Source organism: Erithacus rubecula (assembly GCF_903797595.1).
Source record: "Erithacus rubecula genome assembly, chromosome: 19".
In the NCBI taxonomy this organism is placed as follows: domain Eukaryota; kingdom Metazoa; phylum Chordata; class Aves; order Passeriformes; family Muscicapidae; genus Erithacus; species Erithacus rubecula.
In genome coordinates this window covers 2642090-2669460 of record NC_136671.1, presented here as the reverse complement: position 1 = coordinate 2669460, position 27371 = coordinate 2642090, and the positions used below count along the sequence as shown (strand labels likewise).

The window sequence follows — 27371 nt, the reverse complement described above, 5'->3', positions numbered from 1 at the left end:
CTATTTATAGGTGTAAACCAAGCAATAACAGCCTCCCCAGAACTTGGTACCATGGACAGCTCCATGCCCCAGTGGCAGCAATACCTCAGGAACACTCAAGACAGCCACTGATTTTTAATGGACCTCTCTTTAATGGACCTCTCTTCTTTCAGTCTGTAGCAGCACTGGATTTTAATTTCCAAACATAATTGTGGTGGTCATGCTCAATTGTTCATAAATGGAGTTTACCTGTCAGGGCAGCAGACAGAACTGTGAGCTTTCCACAGTTCTGCTGGATCATTGTTGCTGACACTGTTGTTTCCTCTCCCACAGAGTCGAATGGCAGAAAGTTTGCGTCTATTTGATTCCATCTGCAACAACAACTGGTTTATCAACACCTCCCTCATCCTTTTTTTGAATAAGAAAGATCTGCTGGCAGAAAAAATCCGCCGCATTCCCTTAACAGTCTGCTTTCCTGAATACAAAGGCCAAAACACTTACGAGGAGGCAGCAGTCTACATCCAACGCCAGTTTGAGGACTTGAATCGCAACAAGGAGACCAAGGAGATCTACTCACACTTCACCTGTGCCACTGATACCAGTAACATACAATTTGTGTTTGATGCAGTGACAGATGTCATCATTCAGAACAATCTCAAATACATTGGCCTCTGCTAAGAATCCCTGGGTTTAATCTGTTTTCCTGGAGTGATAAAAAGGGGTAACCTCTTCCACTTCCAGTGGAAAGAAATTGGGCAATGCTTAATAGCCCAAGGAGAGAAAAGGGGAAATCTGATATATGAATACAGTTCCTCTTATGCCCTTTAACCTGCTACATCATTTCCCCCAAATATATGTCCTGGAGAGTGAATCCCTCCTCTCCAAGAAAACCAAACACCCCCAGTGAAAAAAACCCCAACCAAAAACTCAAAAACCCCAGACAAAAACAAAAAAAGAGATTGAGGCCTGATTCTGTGGAGATGTTTCACCACAGTCACTGCACTTTTATTCCATTTGTTTCTTTCCATTTCCTACAGTGGGAGTGTTATCATGTTGTGTGTAAGAAATGACTCTTCATCCAGTTGTCCTAAAATTTTATTCACATAAAAATATAAATCTGGTGAGTGACAGATGAACTTGTTTGCAGGGTGTGGAGCAGAATGCTTGTGTTGGGGAGAACAGCTAGTTCAAATCAGAAGCTACTGAATGAGAGAGTTTAAGCAAAGTACTGCTTAAATTTGTAGAGAGTGGGCATGCACCCACAATATTGGTATCCACAGTCAAGAGTATGTACACATCCATCATGTATGCACATGCACATGACTCTCAGCATATACTATGTACACACCTCTGCTTTACTTTACTGTTTCTCATGGACACCTTGCCTATTAAAGGAATTGTTGGTGCGCAACTGTTTTGTGATTTCCAAACTGACTAGCAGCTCTTCTGCTCTTTATGGCTTCAAATATGCAGCAAAACTACTGAAATGAATCTTTGAATAGGCCAAATTAAGGTCAGTGTTTCTTCTACTGATGAGGAGTTTTATACATCAAAACAGTCTTCTTTTACATCTTTTTTTGCCAAATCTTGTGGTGTTTCATGAAAAACCAAATTATATTTAAGAAATAGGTTAGTGTTCCTTTTTTAATACAGATTAAAAAAAATAAATCACAAAGCAATTTTTAAAATTACTGTTGTAGTGTCTGGATTGCTGAATGTGAAAGTTGCCAACGGACAATTCTGTTCCACTGCTCCAAATACCTTCTGGGTATTGTAATATTGTAACAGATTTCCCAAGAAGCAGGAGCCATGGAGATTGTGTAGTATATAGCTGCCAAAGTCTTTTTTTGTTGGTTTTTAAAATTATTTTTAAAATGTGATGTGTTATTAGAAGGTTAAAGATGAGCGATATGAACAATAATTAATGTCTTGATATTTCAATTTAATAAATTATTTACAATTTAGTGAAGTTAAGGAAACTGAAGAGATGCAATCCTCAGCTTCAGGTTTCATCTCATAAAGAAACACTACTGGATGGAGTAACATTCCGGCAAAAGTTTGAATGCATAAGAAGCTCTGTGGGACTATACTGGAAAATCTCATGTGGATCATATAGACCTAAGTCTTTGTTCAGTTGGTTCTTTCCCCTGCCATAGAAAAGACTTCTTAAAGACTTCAGTGTAAAGTTGGTGTGTAAATATATGTTTGATAACTGTAAAGCACATACGTACACAGAGACACAGACACACATGCACACTGGAAAATCACCTTCTACTTTTGTTCCCCTTATGTACTATGATTAGTGCAAGAAATCTCAGCCAAGGGCTCTAAGAAAATTAAAACAAAATGGTTAATAACATCAACATTTAAATTGTCCACTTCAAAAATAAATAATTCAAATGATACTGAATGTGTCTATAGTGTGTTCATTAAATAGTGTTACAGCAGTCACTTAATTGGATAATGCTTGTGAAGTTTTATTCTAATCTGCATAATTATGAACAAGATATTTTATCCCTGAAGACATGGGGTCCCTTTAAGCATTCCCTGACAACTTTTATACCTGAAGAGTAGAGGCAAAAAAGTAAATGAGGTTGTGCCTTCAGGGTATAAAAGGTCTGTCATGGCACACAGAGAGTTTTTAGGTCTCACTTGTAGTGAGGAAGTACTGCTGCCTGCTTGGGATATTTGCACTCAGGCGGCTTGGCTCAGTGAGTTTATTAAAATCTGTATACAGTAATTGCTAGTACAAGTTCCTCTAAACTTTGTTTTCTATCAAATTTCTATCATTTGCAGTATTTCTAGTTTAATTTGCTTTTTACATGCAATATCCAATTATTAGCTGCTTGAATTGTGGAAAAGGTGGGAAGTGAGTCAGGGCTCCCTTTTCTAATGAATGGTGTATTAGGTGTTATGTTTCCTTCACCTCTTTCTTTCATCAGACTATGGTCGTCTCAGATTAGTGAAACAAGTGACAAGAAAAGACCAGCATTCATTACAGCATAGCTGTGAGGTAAAAAAGATGGATAAAACCAAAAAAGTGTAGTCAATTATCAGGAGGGTAATAGACACTTTATATTAAAAGCCAAATACTTATTCAACTAAGAAATGCTTTCTACCTTAAGTATTGGAGGTGATGAAGTGGAGAACCTAGAATATTTTAACAAAGGCCCAAGGGGATTTCTAAAGGAAAGCAGCCAGTTCCATTCCTCATTGAGTGAAAGCCATCATGGAAAGGAGAAAAGAAAGTGAAGCACCACCTGTGCTCCTACTTGACTTAAAATCAGAGGCATGGGAAGTAAATAATTATGTTTAAATAATCAAGTCACATAATCATGTTATCTGAATAGCAATTTCTTGTTATTAACTCTCTAATAATTTAATTACTATGATGATTTCAATTTTAGTATTCCTAGTAATTCATGGTTACTCTGTTTTCTCTCTGAAGAATTCAAGGTATTAGAATAATTCTCATGTTTTATACTGAGTTTTCTGTACAAAAAATTCTGATTGTATTAGAAAACTGAGATATAGCAAAGTTAGAACTTAAAAGTCTGCTGGCTGAAGACAGGTGCTGAAATTAAATCCCTTGACTCTTAGTCATCTACCTGGATAAATCATGCAATTAAATTTGCATCTATTTTCTCAGTTCTCAGGTTTATCAGTGATGCAGTGCACTGCCACCTGAAAGAGCTGCATTAATACAGCTGGGATTTCACTTCACCTGGGCAACAATGACATTCACAGAAGAGATGTCCCATCTGCTGCAGTAAGAATGCCATCTGTCTTTTCAGCATTTGCACTCCATACAGAAAAACAAGTTTTGAAGGGAAAAAGGTATCCTTAAGGAGTCCTTATCCACACATTCAATTGGTTATGATTTTTCAAGGGTTAAAAGGTGAGACACTAAGAGTCAGCAGTGTAGGAGAAATATTATCTCTTGGGCTCTTCCCAAACAGAGCTTAAAAATCCATTGCCCCATCTCTTCTACCTCAATCTTCACCTAAAAGGATTAAGTACCCATAAATGGCAGGATTGGTAATAGGTAAGAATTACTAAACCTTTCCAGTCTTAGCCATATGATAATGAAAGATATTTTTTCCAAGAACTATTTTTGCAGTTGCTATTTCCAAGGTCATTTATCATTGCATAACACCCTTTCACTAACATTATCAACTATTATATATGTCAATGAATTGTTTTTACAAAGAGAGGAAGTTTTGCTATTAGTTTCTGCTCCTAATTTTCTCCTACTGCTGGCCCTTCTCCCTCCTTTATCCTCTACTGAACACATACAGCTATCTATTTTTGCCTTTCTTCTGCTCATTCTTTTCACTAAGTTGTTGTTATTTTCTTTAGATGTTACTCCTTGGTGTTCTCCCAGTCTTTGTGCATTCTCCCATGGGTTTTTAACTATCCCACAGTTCCTGGAAGATACAGGTACACATTCTTAAATTCAGGCATGAAAAATACTCTGCAAATGAATTTGCTCAAAATAACCATATTTTCCTAAATTACTCCTATTTGGAGAAAGACCAGGTGTCCTGGTTTAGAGCTAGGTGGAGTTACTGTTCACTTCCCAGTTAAAACAGCTACACTTCATGCCAAGGGCATGTACAGCTTCTGTTCCCTTTTGTCTAGCACAGAACACATTGCTTTATTGGCCCTGCAAATTACCTCAGCTCTAGAGAACAGCACAGATTGAGCTGTACAGTGCTGCAGTAGTTCAGACCTCCTCCAGCTGACCCAAGGTACATTCTATCTCATCATCTGCATGTGAGGTGTAGAAGTGAATGCAAAGAGAAAGACAGACACTTTCTTGGCTAGCTGAAAAGGGCTGAATTACCAAGCAGAGACCATTTCTGTATCTGTAATACAACGAATTAATTATGTCAAGCCTCGTAATTCTTACTACTTTTGGAAAATATTTGTGGTTATCCCTGATACTTCCCCAAATTTTCTCCCAAGTTTTGCACCTTTTTGTTTTTCTTTTAAGTAGCCCTTTGTATGCGAGTCCATTCTACACTGACACAATTCTGCTCCAGGATTTATCTTCCAGCCCTTAAATACAGGCATGTATATTTTTATTGATACATTATATTTTTATCTAAATAAACAGCAGACATGACTCAAAAAACACCTTTTCCAAGAGTAATTAGTCAGAGCTGCTTTTACAAACTTTTCCATACTGATATTTACAAAATTGTTTAGCTCAACATATTAATATCTTTTGTATGATTGGACTTATTGAAGATTTTAGAAAGGATTACTTGCAAGTAAAAATACATCTTTAGATTTTTTAGAATTAATGTACACATAGCAAGGCTCTAAGCATTCATTTAATTCCTTTTAAGCATCAGTAATGAAACTGAATTTCTCAGACCATATACTTTGCTATGAATTTAAACAGCAAGGCTTTTAAACTGATAATTTCTACTGAAATTTTAATTTTAAAATTGTAATTTTTATCAACTGGAAGAGAGGTTTAAGACTAATGTTCAGATTAAAACACTCATGAAACTAATGCACTGTGATGAACAACTGACCCACACTTTGAACAGAAGGGACAAAGTGAAATTTTGATGCAAGATTCTGAAATACCAATTCAAGCATGCAGTGCACTCTATCTTGAGCAGGTATCCTTAACTTGCATAAGAAGGTTAACTAAGGAAAATGGAAATAAGCAAAAACAGACAAGGTACTGTTTTAAAATATGATTATCAAGGGAAATGGAATAAATTAAATCTGGAGCATAGGTGAATTCACCTGATTTCCTCTCTGTGAATACTTAACTGCTTAAAACCTCCTACCTGCAGGAAATTTTGCCAGCATGTCAAAAGTCTGATGGGTGTTCTTGCGACAGATATCTACTGGATCATCCAGGAGCCCAGCGAGGGCAGAAATGACTCCACTGTGTATGAGCCCTTCCCTAAACACAACAATGGGGGACAGATGAAACACTGCCTAATAAAAACTGTATATATTTGACATATTTAATCTTAACTGCTCTTTTTTATGCTGCATCTGTCTGACAAAACTTAGGAACTCTGTTCTTATTTTTCACTGAAACATTACTTCCCACAGAGTCCAGTAAACTTTGGAATTGCACTTACCTGCCAATACTGTGCAAAGCCATTACAGAGAGAACTTCTGTTGTTTTTTGCCGGACAGTTTGGTCTTGATGAACCAGCAAATTCTTCAGACTGCCTAAGAATCCTATGAGACATCAAGAGTTCATTTTAACATTTCTTATCTCCAGCATTAATTTCAAAAGCAATATTCATAATTTATCTCACAATTTTAAGTGCCTCAGAATTTTCAGCTTGTCCTGACAGTGAAATTCTCATTGTCATCTCTCAAGTAAGGAAGAAACTTTCAAATTTCAAGGCCTACTGCCAAAAATGTCATGCTACAAACAAGCTCCTGACTCCTTATCAAGTTAAATCCTAATCCTGCAAATATAAAGTGACATAACTCTAAAAATAAGTCAGTAGAGCTATTGATGTTTTTAGAAAAACATCTTTTTGCAGGATTGACACTCACTTGTCTTTTTTGAACAGAAATAAATGTGGTGAACCATTAATGGTTGTGCATGCACATATGGCACTGACCAAAGACAAAAAACCTAACAATCCCAAACTAACAACTATCTCACTTTGCTTTGGCAATCAAACTGTTCATCAGACACTAACTTAATAAATTTTGAACATGATTAGTCTCTTTTATAAGATGAAAAAATTACAAAGGAAGTAAATGGATAAAAAAGCTGTAGCAAAATAGGGTTTTTTTTTCTGTGTTACATAGTAAGCTATGATGAAAGACCATAGATGGCTAAAAATTGCAAAAATAAACTTGTGGTTAGGGGTTTTTTTCCTCCCCCAAAATTGAAATTCAGGGTTTTTCCAGGCTTTTGAAGTAAGTAGTGGCCAGATGAGTATGATAAATTTGGTTATATTCCTTTATTTTCTAATTTCTCATTAAGTTCCAGGCAAGTGGGTGATGATGGTGATGGGAATCTAACTTTGAAATAATTAGGTGGGGGTTTTTTGTTGTTGTTGTTGATTGTTTGGTTGGTTGGTTTGTTTGTTTTGTTTATTAGCCCATGTTAGGAATTAGCTAAAATCAGAATAAAGTCTGGGGACATGGTTTAGTGGTGATCATGGCAGGGCAGAGTTAACAGCTGAACTTGATTAGCTTAGAGGCCTTTCCCAACCTTAACAATTGTAGGGAAAGAATGTGCAGTACTTTTGTATTTAGGGGTTGACAAAACGTACAGTGAGCCATTGATGAATCCTAAAGTGATGATAATTCTTATAATAACTGCCATGTATAAGCTGTTACAGTATTCTTTATCTAAGTTAAAACAAAGAGGGAATTTTCCCTGGGCATCTTGTGTCATCGCAGATTATTTTAAGGAAAAAATAATGGAAGAAAGTAAAGTGGGGTTCCCCCTCAGCCTGCCTCAGTGTGTCAGAGCTGAAAGCACATCACTTACCTAATGCTATTGCCTGGTAGACTTTTTCCGGATCGTGGACCAGATCGCAGAGAGCCGCCAGCGCCTGCTGCTGTGTCAGCAGCTCGGGAGACTGCAGCTCCTCTTTCAGCTTAGGAAGGGCCCTCCTCCCAAAGGCCAGAGCAGCTTTGGTGGGGTCTATATCAGGGGGGAGGTAGGCTGAGATACGAGATGTTGCCATCCCTAATGTAAGGAGAAAGATTCTCCCTACCCCTAAAAGGACTCTAAAATGGCTGTACTTGGTGACTGGGCAGATATTGTACCACAAAGACACCTACTGACTTTAAATAGTGCCCTGTGTCCCCAGGGAGCTCTTTTAGCAAACATACGCTGTCAGGAGGCTGGGAAATAGGCTGGAACCGTGCATCATCAGCACTAATGTGTGTTCATCTGCTGAACTGTCTTACTCTGGTTTAATTCTCTCTGAACACTGTAAAGAAAAGAGAGAGAAAAAAAGCTTAAAATTTCATGGAAGGGTGTTAAAACTGTTAGAGGGAATGCTTTTTAAAGGGTTCAAGTGAAGCAGCCAGCCCAATGCCCAAAATCGAACGGGGCTCAAACTAATAAAATTAAAGCAAAGGAAAACAATTATTTTTTTTTTCCCCATCAAAGAAAAAAATGCATTTTTAAAAGCGAGCGGGTTAAAACCAGCCCTCAGAATTCGGTAACGTTTGATCGAATACATGAGGGCTGACTCCCCCCCACCTCCCATCAAGCCCTTCCCTCAGTACGGAAAGCGCCTCAGCTGACTGAACACTACGACCTCCAATATTGAAAATCGCTAACAAAACAAACAAAAGTTTAAACGGCCTCTAAACAACTCTACTTCTCACTTCAAAGCAAACGAAATAGACTAAATAATCGAGGGCGCCGTGTGCCATTACCGAGCCCCAGGCCGCCTCCCCTCAGCGCCGGCCGGCCCGCGGCGCGCGCGTGCCCCGGTTGCCACAGCGCCCGCTTTTTGCGTACGCGCCTCTTCGTGAATAGCGAGTAACGCCGCCGAGCCCCGGGCCCGGCCCTGAGTCACCAGCGTGAGCGCCGCGCTTGGCAGTGCCCGCGCTGGGGGACTTACGTCAGTGGCGTAGTTGGCAGCGGGGCGCGCGGCGTGCGCGCGCTGAGGCGCGGCCGCTGAGGGGACTCGTGAGGGGACGGCGATGCCGCCCTGTCCCGAGGTGGCGGCCGCTCTGCCTCGGCTCTCTGCTGAAGTGTGGGGTCTCTCTCCTCGCTCCCTGTTTTCAAAGTAAATTTACTTGACCAAAATCGAGGAAAATTCAGAGCGAGCAAAATGGTGGTCGAGTTAAGGGCAGAAACACAGCAGGCGAGTGCCTTGGGGTACGTGGGCTGAAGGCAGCGCAGTAGTTCTGGGCTACGTTTTCTTTCTTAATCCTCTCCAGAATGTCACTATGAACAGCGAGAATGTGCAGTAAGGGTTTCCATTGTTACTTAGTTTCACATAACTGTTCAGAGGAAGGTACACGGCAAGAACAGATCATTGCGATGTTGTGGCACAATTTAAGGATGTTCTGGATTGTCAGATGTTACCTGGAATCAAGAAAAAACTCTGAACAGCTTGTGCTATAAAAGGATAGTGCAGATAGTGAAGTCGTTGAGATGTTTTTCATTATGTCTGAGTAACAATTTTAATAATCAAAGTTCTTAAAAAGGATTTTACAAATCCAAAATAATTCTGATCAGCCGGATTCAAATGCATCCCGGGAATAGGTTCTGAATTGTTGATCTTCAAAATCCATAAAAGAAAAATTTCTACTTTAAGAAGTATTTTCTGGAAAGGATTCTTTATTTTCCCGCAATATTTTAGAGCTGGTTATTTACTTCACAGGTGATTTACTTGAATTAGATTAGACTTCCACTAACTATATACTTGTAAAAGTTCACCTGATTTCCATAGGAAGAACATGAACTTTTCTCAGCGTAGAAAGAGCAGGACCAAATCAGAGACTTGTCCCTCAGTGTTACCTCTGCTTTTGGTGTGAGTTGTTCTGTCTTGTCCTCCACCATAGCTTGGAATACTGATTTTGTTAGTGGTCATGGCATTAATTTATTTTATGTATGCCTTCTGAATGCCTCCTGACACCCTTTGTCTATCCACAGAAGCTGCTGGCCCTACTGTTCTTGCAATGCTGGAATAAGGAGGGTTGTGATCCCATGGAGACACTGTGTTCCCAGCCCTCCATGGTGATTGAATCACCTTTCAGCTCTTCAAGAAGAGAAAATATGGATCATTCACAATATTTTTAGCAGCTTTTTATTTCTTAAGTTCTTTTCCTGTAGTGATGTGCCTTATTTGTTGATATGGCAAGTTGGGATATGCTTATGTGTGTGAGAAATTTAGATTCAGTATAGTAAATATAAGTGAAGATGGCCTCTCAATTTTGAAATATATCTGTGTGGTTGTCTTGAGATTATGTTCTTGTGACCTTGTGTTCATGAGATTGTTGAACTAGTTTTTTTGTAGCTTAATTTGTGAAAGAGCTCTAGGAGAGAAGCAGTGAGTCAGTCTATGGCAGGTGTTTACTGTGCTGAAGTGGTGTTGAACTACAACCAGAACATGCAGAAAGCAAGTTTGAAACTCTTACCAACTTGTGGAGTTTTTGTTTTCAGAACTATGCTAATAATTCTGACATAAAGACATTAATATTGCCCTAAAATCATTCAAGCTGGCCAGAAGGGCAGGAACACACCATGACAAGGGTCTAGATCTCTTGTGTTTTATATGGTCACAAGTAGGGTAAGTAGAACTCTCCATATGGTAATAGATAAATCTGTAATCTCACCTTCTTTGGTGAATAACCCATCAAACCTGGGCTCTTAGTGGGGAAAGGGTTGTCTTGGTACAGCTGAGATCATATTCATGCCTGAAGTAGTCTAAAAGCAATTCCTCATGGAAGAGAATAGAACATTAATTCTAAGTAGTGGACTAGCGATTTTCTTAAGCATTTTTCTTTGCGTGTGCTTGTAAAACAACTGTAGGATTTTTTCTTCTGTACTTGCTCACTGTTTAAAATGACTGGTCTGCTTAGTTGTGTCCTTTAACCTTTTCAGTCTGCTGCAGAAGTGGGAGAGGCTTGTCTTCTGGTTCAAAGCCTCCTCCAGCTTTATCAAAATATGACTGGTAGAATGGGAGAGCTTTGTTTTCTCCTGAAAGTTGGAAATTTAAATCCTCATAAAATACATAGCAAAATCTTTTAGCATCCTAAATTGCACTCTGGCTTACTAAATACTGTCTAAATTAATGAGTTAATTAACAATACAGCAAAAGAGCTGTGTAATTTCTTATTCCTTGTCTTTGGTGTTTTGTACATTAGAAGGCAAGATTATTAATGAGTAGAAAGACATTTATATAATTCAGAATGTCTCATTACTAGCATGCGCATCCTGACTTTAAAGCTGAGATGATATCAAGTTGAAATGCTGAAAAAATCCCTTGGGAGTTTCTTTAAAATTGCTGCTATGCTTAATATTAGCACTGTGACAGTTCCCCATTCCAACAGTTCCTTGTCTAATAGGTTAATCCAGCTCTTTGTATCCATATTACAACGATCTTTGAAGAATATTGAACTGTTTGCTTATCCAGGACTAGGGACCATTTGGTTTATGAGGGAACAGTTTCTGATTAAAGGAATCTGTATGACCACTAAAACGAGTTTGTTGTCTTAAAACTATGTGTCTATGTATAGTTAAATTACTCCAACCCCGCCTTCCCGCTCTGTGGAGGAAGGGAATTGTTGCAAACCTGTTGCTATGGCCACGTAGCAGGGGCTGAGCTGCTTGTGTGGCTGGAATCCTGCTGCATCAGCTGCTGCTCGGTGAGTCCTTCCTTCTCCTTTGCTACATGATGAAAACGCTCCCTTAGAAATGTTCTTTTGAACGCCAGTAAGAAATCGGTGCTCTGTTAAGGCTCCCCTCCCCCAGCAACCCACGAGGTTTCCTTACATAACCAAATTGATATATCTCAGGTGAGACATCTGAATGCATTGGTGATTTTCATGTGAACATTATTCTTTTTCTACGTCAGACAAATTTCATTCTTTCTGAGCTGATCTTGGATGAAAGTTTGATGTTGTGCCAAGAAATGTGGCAGCTTCATCTTTCCTCCCTTCTTCTGACCACATGAAATCTGGGATCCCCTAATCTTAATTAACACACTTAGTGCAGAACATTTGAAACAATGATGAGCAAGATTTTTAAATTAAATGCTGCAGAATCCTTTGAGGGCTGAACTGCAAGCACTTGAGTTGAATTACGTGAACAATTCTCTGCTCTCCTAGGGAATTAGAGTTGGTGCCTTGTAGTTTCAGAAGGCCACTGTTTGCTACTACAGCTATGCACACTGAGTTGTCCTTTTTACATGAGAAACAGCTTTCCTTCCATGCAAACTGAGTTCAAGAACCACCAGTTGTACCAAATGGAAAAAAAAGGAAAAAAAAAAGATGAGAAATCTGCAAGAACTCGTTTAGTTTTCATCATGTTGTCCATGTATTGAGGTAATTCCTGAATACTGTGTTTCTCTTTGCATATTTTCAGTCTTGTAGAATTTAACTGAACTTGGAGGATGAAGTCCAGCCTAATGCATTTGGTTCCCCCAGTGAGCAGAGAAAGAAGAATCTCCCAGTTTCCCAAGGTAAGCATTTTTTATCCCTTTGGTCACAGGATGTAGCCTCTACCACCCTGAGCTATCTTTCCATTGTGCTAATATGGTATTTTAATCTGATTTAATGTACACTTGTTGTCTTCTGTCAAAATTACAAATTATTTATGATTCTGTCAAAGTTTAATGTAACCTCATAGACCCATTCAATGCTGATCTCTTTAATAGTAATCCTCATTCTTCTTTCTAAACTTTACAGAAAGTGATTTGTTACGGAAGTGTTATAATATTTATCTTGTTTTTTCAGCAAAACAGTAATAATTACATGCTTAAAGTACTCCAACACCAAGGGAAAAGAGGAACTATAGCTGACATTAAATTTGCCAAAAAATCTAATTAGGAGGCTTTGGTTAAAAAATTTGAGGCAATTTTAATTTTCTGTTTGTGTAAGAACCTTAGTCACACAGTAGATCAAATGTAGTAGGCACTGTAGAAAAACAGACAAAATACCTTTGAAGTCCCCAAAGACTTTTGTATTTGAAGTATAATGGAACAGTTAAGGGCAGGGAAGGGCAAGGAATTAATGCTTGTTTTTTTCAGTTGTTCAAAAGATCCTTTTAAGGGAGTTCACTTTTTTTTTCCTTTCTTGATCTCTGCCACATATTTTGCTTTTAATTTTATGAAAAATACCACAGGTATTTTAAGCAAATGCAAAGTAAAATATATTTTCCTCATTTTTAACTAATTCCCAGGTAAAGGGCTAGTAATAAAAACAGTGCTTCACACTTATAAAAGATTGAGAAAACTTCACAGTAATAATGACCTGCTGGTGGTGTGCTCCCATCCGTGTTTGTCTTGTGTGTCTTAAGATTGTTGGGATAATTAAAGGCACTTACTGTTGTACAGAATGATGAGCAAACAGATGTGGCCATGGGTGCTTAGACAGTGCTGGACACTGACACTCAAAAAAGTGCTCAAAGGATGGTGTTGTCCCAAGGAGTTTTTACAAACAGAGCTCTGGGAAACCTTACTGCCTTCTAACCCAACCTACCCCTTTCCTTATGCCAGGGTAGCTCTGTTCTTGACAAACCCTGTGATCAATCATTTTATCTGTTTTTCCTGGCCAGTTTGGCTTCTTGCCCAGTAGCCATCACCCAGTTTGTGCCAGCAGCTGTTCTCTCTTTTCAGTGGTACACACCTGAGGCCTGTCTGCAGTTTAAAGAGCACTTCCATGCACAGGTGAGGACTGCTTGTCAGCAGAGCACTGCAACAGCTGGGTAAGTTTGTATTAACCCAGGTATGCAAGGAAGGAAGTAATTTAAGCTATTTATAGCCTCCTTTCTTCATTAGTTTTCCCCCATCTCATTCCTCATGTTCCTTACTCCCCTGTGTTTCAAGGCAGCTAAGCCCCTGCACAGGGCAGTTCTCTGGCCTGTTCTGCAGTGCATGAATCAAGTGCATCTTCTTCTGCTGGAATAGAAATGTTGAAAAAAGAGTGTAGTAGTTTAGAAATGAAAAGATTTTTAACACCTTTTAAGTAAACACTTAGTTCAAAAGATCTAACAGATCCAGCCTTGCTGTGTTCTCTGCAGGTGTTCTAAAAGAGCAGTTAATAAAGGCTTTGGAGGGATATAAAGGCAGCAGTTCTGAGTTTCTTGAAACATCTAGAAATCTGGTTTTAGTCTTTTTGAAATATACATGCTGAGAAGTTTTCTTGAATGGTTCCTTAAAACTGGAGGAAAATTCTGGTAAATATATAGCATTTAAAAATTAAAATAGAAATAAGCTGATTTATGGTCTACTAATAATCTTGAAGTTGGTTTTTTCCCATACATTATCTCTTCTCCAGAACTATTATTATTACTGATTTAATCTCCGAAGTAAGGCAAGAAAAGTAAACTGTGTTGAAATCATCACTATTCAGTTAAAATAAATAGCTGTACATTGAAGTGATAAATGCTTCTGGTTTCAGTGTGAAGGATCCTCCATAAAGTGGAGCTCCTATGAGTACTGACAATTAGCTCACTATTCCTACAGCTCTAGAGTTGCTGACATGAGACTTGTCATGATATCCATCTTTAAATGCAACTTTTTATTCATTTCACTAGGGAGCCTTGCTAAAAAAAAACTTTTTAAGCCAAAATATGTCACCCTGAGAGACATCAGTGACTTTATTCCTTTTTAGAAACACAGTCACTATCTTAGTTCCATGTAAATTTGTTGCAAGTGTCTGGACAATTTTCCAAGTATGACATACTTTATCCAATTGAGGTATTTTTCCTTCCATTTCCAAGATGTATTTGATTGGGATTTTTATTAGTAGTATTTTTTATATTTTATTGCTATAGTAAACTGACTCACTTGTAATTTATTCTGGTAACAGAGTATAGCTAAAAAGCTATATGTTTCATTCTTGTGAACAGAAGAAAACTACTTTTCTGTCACTGCCTTCCAGATATGATTATTATTTGGTCATTTAAGTCCTTTTTTTGGTGGAATGGGGTAGGAAGGGCAGCCAGAGTGTTTTGTACAGTACTAGCAAAGCTTGGCAGGAGTAACTGTTATCTTCCTTTTCCATTATCCTAACTAATAAAATATTTCTTTGTCCTTTGGAAAGCTAGTCTGATAAATTCAGTAGCTAATGGCTTTATTTAATACTCTCCTGATAGTCCACCATTATGTTAAATGATCTGATCTAGGGAGTTTTCTTCCTCAGTATGAGTTAATGGAGCACACACCTCTAAGCCATCACTTACTCTTTGGCTTTTTCCTTAAGGTCGTTGATTTTATTCAGTACTTTCATGGTAACAGTAATCAGGAGCAAAGGGGTTTGTGGTCACGGGGTTTGTGGTCACCCAGTTTGGAAATATTAGTCATGCAGTTTACCAGTCAATTTCTCAGCTATTTTGGAAACTTGGAATCAGCATCACATGGAAGTTGATGTAACCAGAAATAGTATTCAATAGAAGATTACCTCCTTTATTAAAAAGCCATTCTTTGATAGAAAAGAACAATAAACCTCTTAAGCTGTTTTTGTAGTATGTGCACTAGAGATATTAATCCCAGTTTAGGTCAATAAATAAACAAACTTAAATTCACTTATGCACCTGGATCTGCTAAAAGAGCCACAGTTTCAATTTTAAGAATGCAGGCTGAGTCACCTAAAGCCCATCTGCTGTATCCTGTGGGAGGACCTAGAGCAAAGAGGATTATTTGCATGAAGTCAGGTTCAGATTAATATTATTCCAGATAGTAAGAAAATGTATTGGCTCTAACCCTGTGGGTTGTTTTCCCCAGAGGCACATTCTGCAGTGGGTTCTTTTATTATCATCAATTTCTTATTTCTGCACTTAGGACTTCATTTATACTATTAAAGTCAATGAGAAACTTGGGATAAATTGGAATGCAAAGGATTCAGATACACTATGGTCTTACGTGTAAACTTATGTAAAAATATGCCAAATGCATATACTTGTAGTCAAAGCAATTTTAATAGAATAAAATTTGTTCTGCTGTATTGAAATCAAGCAAAAAATCAGCAGAGTAAGAAATTGACTACTTCTGCTCCAGAAGGGTTTGGTTTTTTGGTGAGTTTCTTACAATTTAAGACAGATTGTGCAGCACAGTACCATGTAAATAAACTGAAGACAAGGTGCATGTGTTCCTCACCTGCAATTTAAAGAGCTAAATCAGAATTTTTAGAAGGACACTGTTGAAATTACTACTAAAACTATGTAATATTTTCAAATATTTATAACAGGCTGAAAATATCTAAAGTGGTTGTGGTAGGAGACCTGTATGTTGGGAAGACCAGTCTTATCAACAGGTACAGTATATCTCAGCTGATGGTTTGATTCTCCTGTTCCTCAAAGAAATGCTATAACACTTCCATTGCTGGCTTTAGAGCAGTGCTTCATGGCTGTGGTTTGAACCTGAACCAGTACTTTGTGGTTTTGTTATCAAATGAAGATAAAATGAAGTCCAGAGTATGAGACAGTCTTGATACATCAACACAGGAAGTTGTGCTCTAGCACTTCAGTCAGTATATGTTACATTCTGAGATATTTTTATCCAGTCAAATATGAAACAGTGTTTTCTTAAGGAATCCAGTCTAAAGGCTAAACAACTGGAAAAAAATTCCAGTGTCTGAGTCTTTGTTTCATTGGGGTCATTATTTGTGACCCAAGATAGATTCCATTGTAACTAAAACTGGAAGATACTGTACCTCCCTTGAGAGCCCAAAGATGTTTTATTCTGAGTCTCATGCTATCCTAAGAGCAGCTAAATATACCTGCTTTCTAGTTTGTTAAACAGTATCTTCTTTTCTTTTAGTTAATGTCTTTATGTTTTTGTGTCTGCTTCTACATTGTTATACAAATCCACAGTAGTTCTTTCTTTTCTTCATAATTTACCCTAGACAGTGTTAGTTTTGCAGTTATTTGTAATTGTCCTACTGCTATGTCATCTTTTTATTTTTTATTTATTTTTTAATTGCAGATTTTGTAAAGATAATTTTGACCGAGACTACAAGGCAACCATTGGAGTAGATTTTGAGATTGAACGTTTTGAGATAATTGGAATGCCATATAACCTCCAGATGTGAGTTGAAAGAGCATGGTTAAGCATTGCATAGAGTACAGTCTCAGCACAGCTTGAATTGCTGCAGGCTGTAGTGGAATAAAGATTTTAAAAATGTAATGCAATTGCACAAAGAATAATGTGATCTGAAGAGAAGATTCTGTCTCTGGACATGCAGCTTTAATAGAAATTATACTCTTGGATTTTTCATCCCTAAAAATATTACAAACTTTTTAATGAAAATTCATCTTGGATGTCTTGCACTATTTCAGTGGATTTCTGTCTTTTTTATTCAACGTTCATGAAAGAGAAGTGGAAGTGTTTGCCACAGCTTTGGCCAGTGCTAGTGTAACCCCAGTCTGTGGTTTGAGTTTAGTAGGCACAATGAACACAGAACTTGGCAGTTTTCCTGCAGTTATTGAAATTAAAGTTAAGGTGTCCAGTGATTTCAACATCTCTTAATTAGCAACTGATTAATTATCCTGAAATCATAGAAAAGCTGGAGTGGTTTTATTAGAATGTGAACCTAGTATCTTTGATTTTCAGCTTTGTTTGTTATACTAGTGGGAGTCCTGCCCCTCTTCCACCTGCTTTGGGTCTGTGGGGTGGTGTCCCTTTTTGTTTCTGGTGGCCAGCACCATTGTTCTATAGAGGGCATTATGGAATCATCTATAGTGTGACCTAGAGCAGAAATAAGCTGCTTTGCATGAGGTATTTTAGTTTGTGAATCTTAAAAACCTTTTTACTTAGGAACACTTTTTTCTGATGAGATCACTGATGTCAATAGAGGGTTTCTGGTATTTATTGAAAAATACTTAAAAATCAATTTCCTACTGATTTCACTGCAATTGTGTTTGGGAAGTTCTGCCAGGTGCTATCCTTTTGGAACTTGAGTCCCTCTAAAAATCTAGACTCGTGCATCAGCACTTTGCAAACTGAAGCAATAAGGTCAGATTGCATTGTCTGCAAAGTCTTCAGAAGCTGGGTAGAGCATTTCCATATGATAAGCACTAGTGCCCCCTCTTGCTGAGAGATTTCCATACAAGATATATTTGAAAGTATCCATGACTGGCAGTACAAAGCTACAACAAAACCCAAACCTCTGTAGTGCTGGCAGTAGCTGAAGGCACTGCATATCATATTCATTAATTAGAAGGACATTCTTGATTTTATTTAATGATGTCATTAGTACCTGGTAGACTGAGCTGCAGGTCCCTAATTTGTAGTGTAGGGACAGGTATCTTATCTAGCAGTTGCAAGCTTATAACATGACTTAGCTATTATTAGCAGAGAAAATTTACAAAACTAGATTGCCCCTAGAAATACACGCAAATTACATAGGTGAAAGAAAAAAATGTTTTAAGGGAAGTATATTACCATGCAGAATACAAATATTTGAATTGCCTCCAAAATTATTGGTATGCTTTAAGAAAAGGTAAAAATGATGTTCGTGTCTTCTAATAGTGTCTTTACTAATAGAGCTTTACTGTGCTTCTATCAGTAGTTAATGAGTAACATGTTCCAGATGGTGACACTTCTCTGGTATCACATTCTTCTCTGCCTTGTACCAGTCTGCTGCTTCATTAACATGTTTACTCAGGTTACCCTGGCTTTCATTAACCTAAAATTTCTTTTTTCCCCCATTGCACAGATGGGACACAGCAGGTCAGGAGAAGTTCAAGTGCATTGCATCTGCTTACTACCGAGGAGCAGAGGGTGAGAACAATATTAATTTGATCCTGCTGTTGTTGGGAGATTGTGTTTTGTACAGCAATGTATATCCATACATGCTCCTCAGGATGGTACCTAAAGACACTGTAGTGGAATGGATTGTCCATTATTGCAGGGCAGGAGGGATGTGTTGTCACACCTGCAGGCTCTGAGTGTTCTGATGATGCAGTGATGGAAAGTGGCACTTGTGACTAGGGGGGAAAGAATTTGAGATTGGGTGAGATTAATGCTGGAGTTAGAAGTGTATACTTCTGGCTTTCCCTTTGGTAAGAGACAATCCTGTGGTTAGTGGTCCCAAAATGAAAGGGTTGATAGCACTATAGACTGCAGACTACAGATAAAATGTTGAGGACTAAGGACTTAGGCCCTATTGGATGCTAGAAAAACAAAATGAATGAGCAAATGGATAGTCTTCCACCTCCTATGTGTTAAATCTATTCTTAAACCTTTTACATAAACATTCTCTCTGTTTAACAAGATGGGTTGGAGACACTTCTGATACACTTTCTAATCTAATTACTTTTTGTTCCTATTCCTGTGTTTTATTGCAGTTATAATAACTGTGTTTGATCTGGCTGATATCCAAACTTTGGATCACACCAAGTAAGTTTCTGTGTTTTGGCTTATCTTTTAAAGGCTTTTACAACAGGTTTAATTGCCTTCCATATGTAGGTGTTAAGAACTTGCTGGATCATGGGTGTATTTTCTATAGAGCTAAGAAATTAAAAATGACAGTCACTAGTTTGGATTACATAGGGAGGGAATTTTTATTTCCTTTCTCTAGTTTCTTTGGTTCTGATGGGAGACAGGCTGCCAAAAAGAAGAGAGAAAATAAATAATTCCAAGTATGTGTAGATACAGCTAAACTTACTAGTTCAGATCCTTGCAATGATTTGGTTACAACAAAACACTAGTTCTTATAAGTAAACTCATTCTGCTTTTAGTGAAGGCTGCAAAACCTTTCACAGATCCATGATCCACACTGCTGTCACAGCTCAAAGTATATGTATTTCTGATGTGCTGTTGTGACTGTAATGCAGGTGCAGACTTCTTTACAACCTGTGCTCTGTCTTATTTGAATGTGTACTACAGTACTTAGCTCATTTACATAGGACTTTGTAAAATAATATATATATTAGTGTCTCTGCTTGGCTGAAAGTAATTGAAGCCTGTGAACCTGATTTCCCACACACACACACTACCTTCCCTCCCTGACTTGTGTTGGATGACTCAAGAGAAACTTGATTGCCAGAGTAACAAGAACATAAAAGCCTGTGAGACAAGAATGGTACAGCCTTCATAGGGAGCTGTTTTATAATGCTGAATAGATTATTTCACTCTTTATTTCCATTTGTATCTAACCTGCTATGTGGTTCATACCTTTTATGTTGCTTCTTGCTTTCTTATTCCTTATCATGCACCAAGCTTTGCCCTCTCACTTACACTGAGAAATATCCTCTCTAGGTGCTAAAATGATTGTTGAATTTGTACTCTTTCATGGGTATGACTTTTCCTTGGTAGGAAACATGTATTCAAAGGTGTTGGAATAGCTACTGCTCTCTCTGTCTAGAAAAAAAGGCTTTTTATACTCTCACATGAGTTCTTCCAATCACTTTTCTAGTGACCCTATTATCTGTCATCTTCTCCTGTACTCCTTGTTCCCCCTGAGTGATTCTGTCATTTCTTTTTTGTATTTCAGGCAGTGGCTAGAAGATGCACTGAGGGAGAATGAGCCAGATTCCAGCTTCATCTTTCTGGTTGGAACAAAAAAAGATTTGGTGGTGAGTAAATTGAGTGCAGATAAGGAAATCAGATTTTCCCCAGTTCCTCAAGTGATTTCCCTTGCAAGTTGTGCACAATGTCATTGAGATAAAGACCTTAAGCAAAAAACTTAAAAGGTAAATTGAACAGCACACTTGAAACCAATTTAAGAAGAGGCTTTCTAAAAAAATGGGTAGTTAGTGAAATATTTATTGCATGACATTTTTCAAGCATATATAAACATACATAGTGATCTTGAAGGTTTTCTTGTTGTTCTGTAACTGTTCATAGGTTTTCTTTTTTCTCTCAATTTAAAATAACTGCAGTATGTAATTTAGAGCATTGTATTTTCCTTTTGTTATGCCAGCAAGCCTGACATGCTGGATATGAGTCCTAGAAATATGGAATTCTAAGCTAGATGCTCACAACTGTGTATTAGAGTCCAAAAAGCTATTGGAAAAATTAGAGGGAAATTGGTTTTTACAGGGTAGTGTGTTCATTATTCAGGAACAGGGAAGGTTTCTTACTTAATTGAATATCACATAATTTTCAAAAGAACAGGGTAAATTAAGTCTCTATATACAATTGTCAATCCTGTGTTTGTCTTTCTGTAGAAAAATATTTTTAAAGCTTTGAAAACAGACTTGTTTATCTGTTACTAGTTGGTCCCATGACTCTTCTGCTGAGAATAATGGGGTGACAAGGATTTAAAGACCATTAACAGAGCTACTGACTTGATAGCTCTTTACCAAGGAATGTGTTAATCACAAGGGTCACTTGTTAACTCTTGTTTTGTTTCAGTGCTGTGAGAGCTGAGTGGAGACTTCCATTTAAAGCAGTACTGAATACTTGAACGTTCTTGCAATCATGTCTGATTGCACAAGTCTAGGCAAGGTCAGAAAGGCCACTGAGAAAACTGGAAGCATCACAGTGTGGGTGCAATGTCAGTGCCTCTGTGCTGTTACCAGCCCAGATACACTTCTTCTGCTCAAGTTATTGCACATTGTTTGCCCAGTCAGATGCTGTGTGTGAAAGGACAGAGCTGGATGCCATCCGTTTTGCCAAGGAGATGCAGGCAGAATATTGGTCAGTCTCAGCCAAAACAGGTAAATTACTGCAAAGGATGTAAAAATAGCAGAACCACGAGGGCTGATGTTAGAATGGGAGGAACTTATCTCCTCATTGCCAGGGGTCGTTGTTGTTGTTGTTGTTTTTCTTGCATTTTGTTGCTGTTAGAAGCTTCAGGCTTATTAATGGCTGATTTTATTTGAGCATTTGTATGTGTGCTTTCACTGTTGTGTTTGCAGAAAGAAGTAATCAAGCTGCTTTGCAGTATCTGAGCATGTTTAATTCATAGATAGTTGCATAAATACACATGTGCACTACTACTCAACGTTTGCAATGGAAAAAGATTACACCACAAATTGAATTCTTTCTGTTGCTGGGTAAAAATAAAGGTGCAGCACAGGGTACAGTATTCCAGAGACAGAAAATTAGAAATTCTTTCTGCAGTGATCAGAATGGAAGACATTGTTGGAGAGGCCTGTTCTGTCCCAATATTGAGCAGTCAGCTGTTCACAGATGTGCTTGTTATGCTTATGATAATCTGTTGATGTAACTTTATAAAAACACAAAATTTCTGTCTTGTTTCCTAGGAGAAAATGTCAAAGAGTTCTTTTTCCGAGTTGCTGCCTTGGCCTTTGAACAGTCCATGATAAAGGAGCTGGAGAACATTCCTGGGCACAGGCCCCAAATTGGGGCAGGAAATCTCATCAGTATGTGGAGTTTTGCTTTTTGTGTGCATTTTCCTTGTTTCTAGTCTGAAGGATTGGGGAGGTTTTTCAAACATTAGATCCAGTTTCAAACACCTGCAAGCATGTTAATTTTATTGTCTGCCTAGGTTTTAGCCTGCAGGAGTGACTGGGCCTGCATCCAGCTTTTCTTACCCTTAATATCAGATGGAATAATTTCTTTTAAGTTGATTTTACAACTTTTTTGTTTCCACAGAACTAGAGAAGAACATTATGGAAGCTCCAGAAGACAACACTCAAGTCAGCCTGAGTTGCTGCTAAGTGTCCACTGCTTCTGCAAGTGCCACACTTCTCTGCACCAATGCTCTCAAACCAGAAACAGAGAGCTTTAATTTTAGAAATGAGGGAGGAAAAACTTACCCAAACTTTCTTGCTGAGAGTTCCCTTGCTGCTACAGGCTCCCTGTGCAGGGTGGTACAATTGTTATGTAAACCTTTCTCTGTGTAGTTGAAGCATAACATCCTTGTCTTAATGCAAGAAGACATTGTGAGTGCCATAGGCTCACATGTCTGCCAGAAAGGCTTGTAGTCAAAAATGATGTCATTTTAGTGTGTTGCTTTTTGATAATTCTCTAGAAATCTTAGCTAGTGAAGTGACATTCTTGTGGGAGCAGGAAACAAGTTCAGAATGAAGGGTGCTATCAATATGGTTTTGCCTTTTAAAATCATCATGTAAAATAACTCTTGATTTGCTTTTATGCATTACAAGTATTTTAAAACTCGTTGAAAATAAGTAGTTTTAAGTATCAGGACTGGGAATACACAATTGCAGACTGCATAGTTTCCACTGTGGTTTCTCCATCTAGGAAAAATGTGTATTACTTTTCACTTTTCACTTGAGAATCAGAGCCCAGTATTAAATATTTCCAAGCCTAAAAGAAGTCCAGATAGGAACTTGGTTGCTGTCTAATATTTTAAAAATCTTTCCAGATAAGAATGCTATTCTTTTCCATTCTCTTACATAAGAAAAAAACAGGTGCATAATATGGAAAATGTATTATTTCTCTCTATTTTTTCAAATAGGTCTCTGAACTCTAATACTCTGTTATATCTCTGAATTCCATGCTTCTAGGATTCATATCCAGAACGTGAGGCTTGCTGGCATAAAAAAACCCCATATTGCTCTAAATTTCATACTTCAGTTATTTTAAATGGAGAAAGAAGAAAACCTATAAACACTCTCAAGGTACAATTTCTTAAGATATTTATTCAATCTTTGCAAAAAACCCAGTATCTTTAAAAATTATTATAACAGGACTCAGATCTGAGGTGCTGAGAAATAAAGACATTTGTTTATAAAGAAATGCATCAATCCAAAAATATTTAGAATTCCCTGCCATTTTTCCCACTTTGACAAGGAAAGGGGAAAAGTGGAGAAAAGATAACTTGAACATGCTTTTTATTACTTTTTCCTTTTGACATAAGTTAGAGCAGCTTCCTAGAATATGATGACTAGAGATCTAGGAACTCTGTGTCTTTTTTTATCAGACAATCTTAACTTTGGCAATTGTGCTGCCTGTTGGCAAGGACACAAATACAGCATTTGGTGGAAAATGGAAATGTGAGGGTATGAAAGGAACTCTTTATCCAAATATGTAATATTTTGACCTTATGATGTTCTGTGTGCTTGTTCAATTCCAGAGTCTGTTTCACAAGGTGAATTTACACCATGCTTGTAGCACATGGTCTGCTGGGTGGGCAGCTTGGCCATGGCCTTTGTATTTCCTGAGCCCGAGTGAGAGTGGAGATGGTTCACTCTGCTGCAGCCAATCAGGTTAGCTGGGCTTCACTGCTGCCATGAGAGACAGTACTTACACTGCAAAATGACTCAGGAACAAAGCAAAGAAAATACCTGGTTTTGGTTTATTCCCACCAAGAAATGTACCTCCTAAGCTTTTCTTCTGTTGCTGAGCTCAATTATTTTGCAAAGTCAGAGATGCAGAAAATTGACTGGGGCAGTTTTTACCTAGAGATTCAGCACATTGCATGATGTCATTAGTGTTTTGTATCATCTGGAACTCCCAAAACTTCACATACAAATGCAATACTCTGTCAGTCATCAGCTATCATGGGACAATAGTCTGAGTTTGATTATTAAATGATGGGTGCTTTGAGACTGGGTGATTTTTGGTTGGTGGTTTGTTGGGATTTTTGTTGTCATTTTTTTTTTCGTGTGTTTTTGTTTGAATTTTTTGCTTGCATGGTTGATTTTTTTTTTAAGGGTATTTTTAGCACCACTGAAACCTCCCCTGCAAAGAACTCCATATTAATAATTTATCATCTAAAACAAATCTTGGATCATGTTGCAAACGATGATGTGCTTAGGAGAGCACAAAGGAAACTAACTGTAGAAAATAAATATAAATCTGTAAGTTCTACCTGGTCAATGTTTTATCTCCGTAAATCCATTCTATCAGCAACTTAATTTACTTTGAAGAAGCTTTAATATTTTGGAAAACAGTATTGAAAAAACTTTATTAACTGCAACTATAGGCAGGCTAAACCACAAATTCTATACCAACTGAAATCCCCTCAGTGGTCATGGCAACAGTTACAGTTTCAGCTTTCTTATGGAATTTGCAGGTGAGAAATTGAAGTGAACTTTGGAGTCAGTCTGAAGCAAAGGTAAAGAGCAATTGTAACAATCCATTTCCCAAAAGACGTACTAAAGTTGTTCTGTTTCTTATCCTTAATAAGTAAAAGTTAAGTGTTCATGGATTGTGGGTGCATTTGTGCTGAGCAAACCCACTGGTAGCAGATGAAAAACCATTTAAGAAAGCCATGTGACAAAGTTAATTTCTTTCTATAAAAGCCTGTTCTTTTAATTTTTAATGATGTTATTTGACACTTAAGGTATGATTGTTTATATTTACATAGGTCATGGGATTCAGAACTTTCTGAATCCTGTTGGTTCCCAGTTCAGGTTTACATTGCAGTGGAACTGGAATTATCTCCCTCTGTGTGTTTTCAGCTTCCCATCAAAAGTAAGAGGTCAGAGGTTCTAATGTAGCACACTGGTGAATGAATGCTCTGAACATGCTAGTGAAAACGAAATGCCTGGCAAGTTGTAGGGGAATATGTATTTGGTGGTGGAGAAGGTTGATCACTATTTTTGTCCAGAAAGTTGTTCTCACAGTGAGAAATTGCTGTTGTCTGAATTTGGAGAAGGAGAGTTCTTTTTTCACCCCGAGTTCATAGAATGATTTAGACTGGATGGAACTTCCCAAGACCTGTCAGCTTTGTCAAACTACTGAGAGTGCTGCTTTGTGTTAAGAAAAATATTATTTTTTTAGCTTCTGTCACATATTAATCAGAAATCATGTTTTATTTCTCAGTTTAAGGGCTCAGCTTATATCCTACTGGTTTTGGAGATTTGTTTGCTTGTTTTGTTTTTAGAAAACCCGCGGTTCTTCCTCGTGGGATGATGCTGAAGAGCAGTTCTCGAGTGGCAGTTCTAGAGCTTTAGCCAGAGCCGAGGGCTCCTCTTCCCACAAGAGGGAGCCCGGCGGTCACGGCAGGATCAGGTCCGTGCCGGCTCGGGAGCGCTTGGCGATCTCTCGCCGGCCGGCAGAGGGGATGTGCCGGGCAGCCGGCCCGAGTTTAGCCCCTCATCGCACGTTCTCAGTCTCAAATCACAGGTGTGTGTCTGCCACCGGAGTCTTAAAGAAATTCTGAATCCAACTAAAATACTGCTCTGTTCAATGCATAAAGTATCAGCAAAAATTCAGGGAACACTTCAATTCCCAATGGAATTCCTGGAGTTGTGCTACCTCAGTAGAAAAAGAGGGTGTAGTTGTTTAACTGTATTATTCACTATAAGGTAAGTGTGTACACAAAAATCCCTCGTGATTCATCTAATTCTTACTCCCTCCAGAAAGGACACAAATGCCAGAAAAGTGGACTCAAATAGAAACCTCTCTAGAAATAAATCAGAATGGTGATCCTTCAGTGAAAGTTCTGTATGAATTCAGAACATATCCCAGTGATGTCACATATCTGCCATTGTTCATAACCATCTTATGGTTATGCAATCTTATTATTTCTAGAAACACATTTCCTGTCAGAATTTTGTTGGTCAAACTGTCACTAAGCAAGCAAATAGTATCAACAGAGAAAAGGCTTTTTCCCATTATTATTTCTGTGACAGATTGAGATATCTTGAGAGATTTATAGAGTTATTTATTAAACATATAAATTTTATTATGATTTAGGTTATAATCTGTTTTCCATATAGGTCAGCCAATTCCTGTTATATGTTAAAAACTGAGGAAACAAGTGCAGGAAAAGCAGTTAAAGCCAGGAAACAAAAACCAAGAGAGATGAGCTATGCAAAAGTGAATACATGAGTAGCCATTTATGATATAGCTGAAAATACTGCAAAATATTTTGATTAGCATATAAAAAAGCATGGAGAGGAAAACTATTTAATGGATTTCAAAACAGTACATATCTCAAAGGTAAGAAAGCTACTCCTGTGGAGTTGTGATTTTCATTCCTATGGGATTTTATTTGTTCTTATCAGGGCTATAGCCCACTCTCTTTTCTAGCAAAATGTACCAGAAAATATATGTTTCACCACAAACATGAAAGGAATAGTTTAATGGGAGATATGAGGGTTGCATATCACCTTTTCCTGTCCTCCAAACAGGCAAAATGGAACTCTGGTTGTATTTTTTACCCTTATTTCAGAGGCTGAATTAGTACATGAAAAGGACATATCCCTTAAGCAGGGTTAAGAAGGAAGTGTGATGGTGTGATTTCAGAAGGAAAACAATACCCAGCAGCCAGAATTCTGTTTAAATCATTTGCCACCCTTCACCCAGAGGTGCAATGTAGGACTGAGTTACTGGGGCTAAATAATATACACGACAAAAGTGAGACTAATGCTCAAAGAAAGCAGCCTTTATTGTCAGTATCAGTTATTTTGGAGTACCAGTTGTGACCAACCTGTCATTTATTGGTAAGGAAGGTAGGACTGAGGGAATGACAAGCCTGCTGCTACCCAGCACTTACATGAGTGGGGGAAAACGTGACCTTTGAAGGTGAGCTGCATCGGTGCCTGGGGGGAGAGCCTTGCTGTGAACACATGAGAGAGCAGAGACGTGCTGGATTGATACATAATAGATGAGGGCATGGCTGTACGGACGGGAAGGGATACCTCCCTATGCACACAGGGCTGTGTCCATGGCATACTCTTAACCAGGCTCAGCTCTGGTCATGTCTGCACGCTGTGGTGATACCCAGGCCCGTGACTGTAAGGGCGAGCGGGCGGGACCGCTCCCGACTTTGCCTTTGTCTCGCAGGCAGCCGCGGGGAAGGCGCTGGGTCCCCCGGCCCGGCCGGCCCGGCTGCCCCTTTAAGAGGCCCCAGCGCCGTGTCAGTGCCTGCGC

The 27371-nt window shown here is 38.3% G+C and overlaps 3 protein-coding genes across 7 annotated transcripts in view; 2 read left to right on the top strand and 1 right to left on the bottom strand.

Moving 5' to 3' along the window:
* GNAZ (G protein subunit alpha z) overlaps window positions 1–2383 on the top strand; it is a 50134-nt gene extending 47751 nt beyond the window's left edge. For both annotated transcript variants that reach the window (XM_079322847.1, XM_079322848.1), the window contains exon 3: window positions 313–2383. In XM_079322847.1, coding sequence (XP_079178973.1) covers window positions 313–657 — 345 coding nt within the window. In that variant the 3' untranslated portion in view covers window positions 658–2383. The remainder of the gene's footprint in view (window positions 1–312) is intronic.
* The window catches only part of RSPH14 (radial spoke head 14 homolog), a 72226-nt gene extending 63744 nt beyond the window's left edge, over window positions 1–8482 (bottom strand). For 2 of the 3 annotated variants that reach the window (XM_079322851.1, XM_079322849.1), the window contains exons 1-4: window positions 8326–8427; window positions 7475–7922; window positions 6093–6195; window positions 5790–5908 (exon numbers count right to left, since the gene is read on the bottom strand). In XM_079322851.1, coding sequence (XP_079178977.1) covers window positions 5790–5908; window positions 6093–6195; window positions 7475–7673 — 421 coding nt within the window. In that variant the 5' untranslated portion in view covers window positions 7674–7922; window positions 8326–8427. Of the gene's footprint in view, window positions 1–5789; window positions 5909–6092; window positions 6196–7474; window positions 7923–8325 lie in introns of all 3 variants that reach the window. The other variant, XM_079322850.1, reaches the window with a different exon arrangement.
* Window positions 8483–11019: 2537 nt separating this feature from the next.
* RAB36 (RAB36, member RAS oncogene family) lies at window positions 11020–22759 on the top strand. Of its 2 annotated transcripts, none has more exons than XM_079322981.1 (11): window positions 11020–11319; window positions 12038–12134; window positions 13290–13378; window positions 15862–15927; window positions 16599–16700; window positions 18331–18395; window positions 18962–19013; window positions 20110–20191; window positions 21187–21277; window positions 21827–21946; window positions 22179–22759. In XM_079322981.1, the coding sequence occupies exons 2-11, from the start codon at window positions 12066–12068 to the stop codon at window positions 22241–22243; spliced, it is 801 nt and encodes a 266-aa protein (XP_079179107.1). In that variant the 5' UTR covers window positions 11020–11319; window positions 12038–12065; the 3' UTR covers window positions 22244–22759. The 2 variants fall into 2 exon arrangements, with proteins under 2 accessions (XP_079179107.1, XP_079179108.1); XM_079322982.1 differs by lacking the exon at window positions 11020–11319 and adding an exon at window positions 11327–11469.
* The last annotated feature ends 4612 nt before the right edge of the window (window positions 22760–27371 follow it).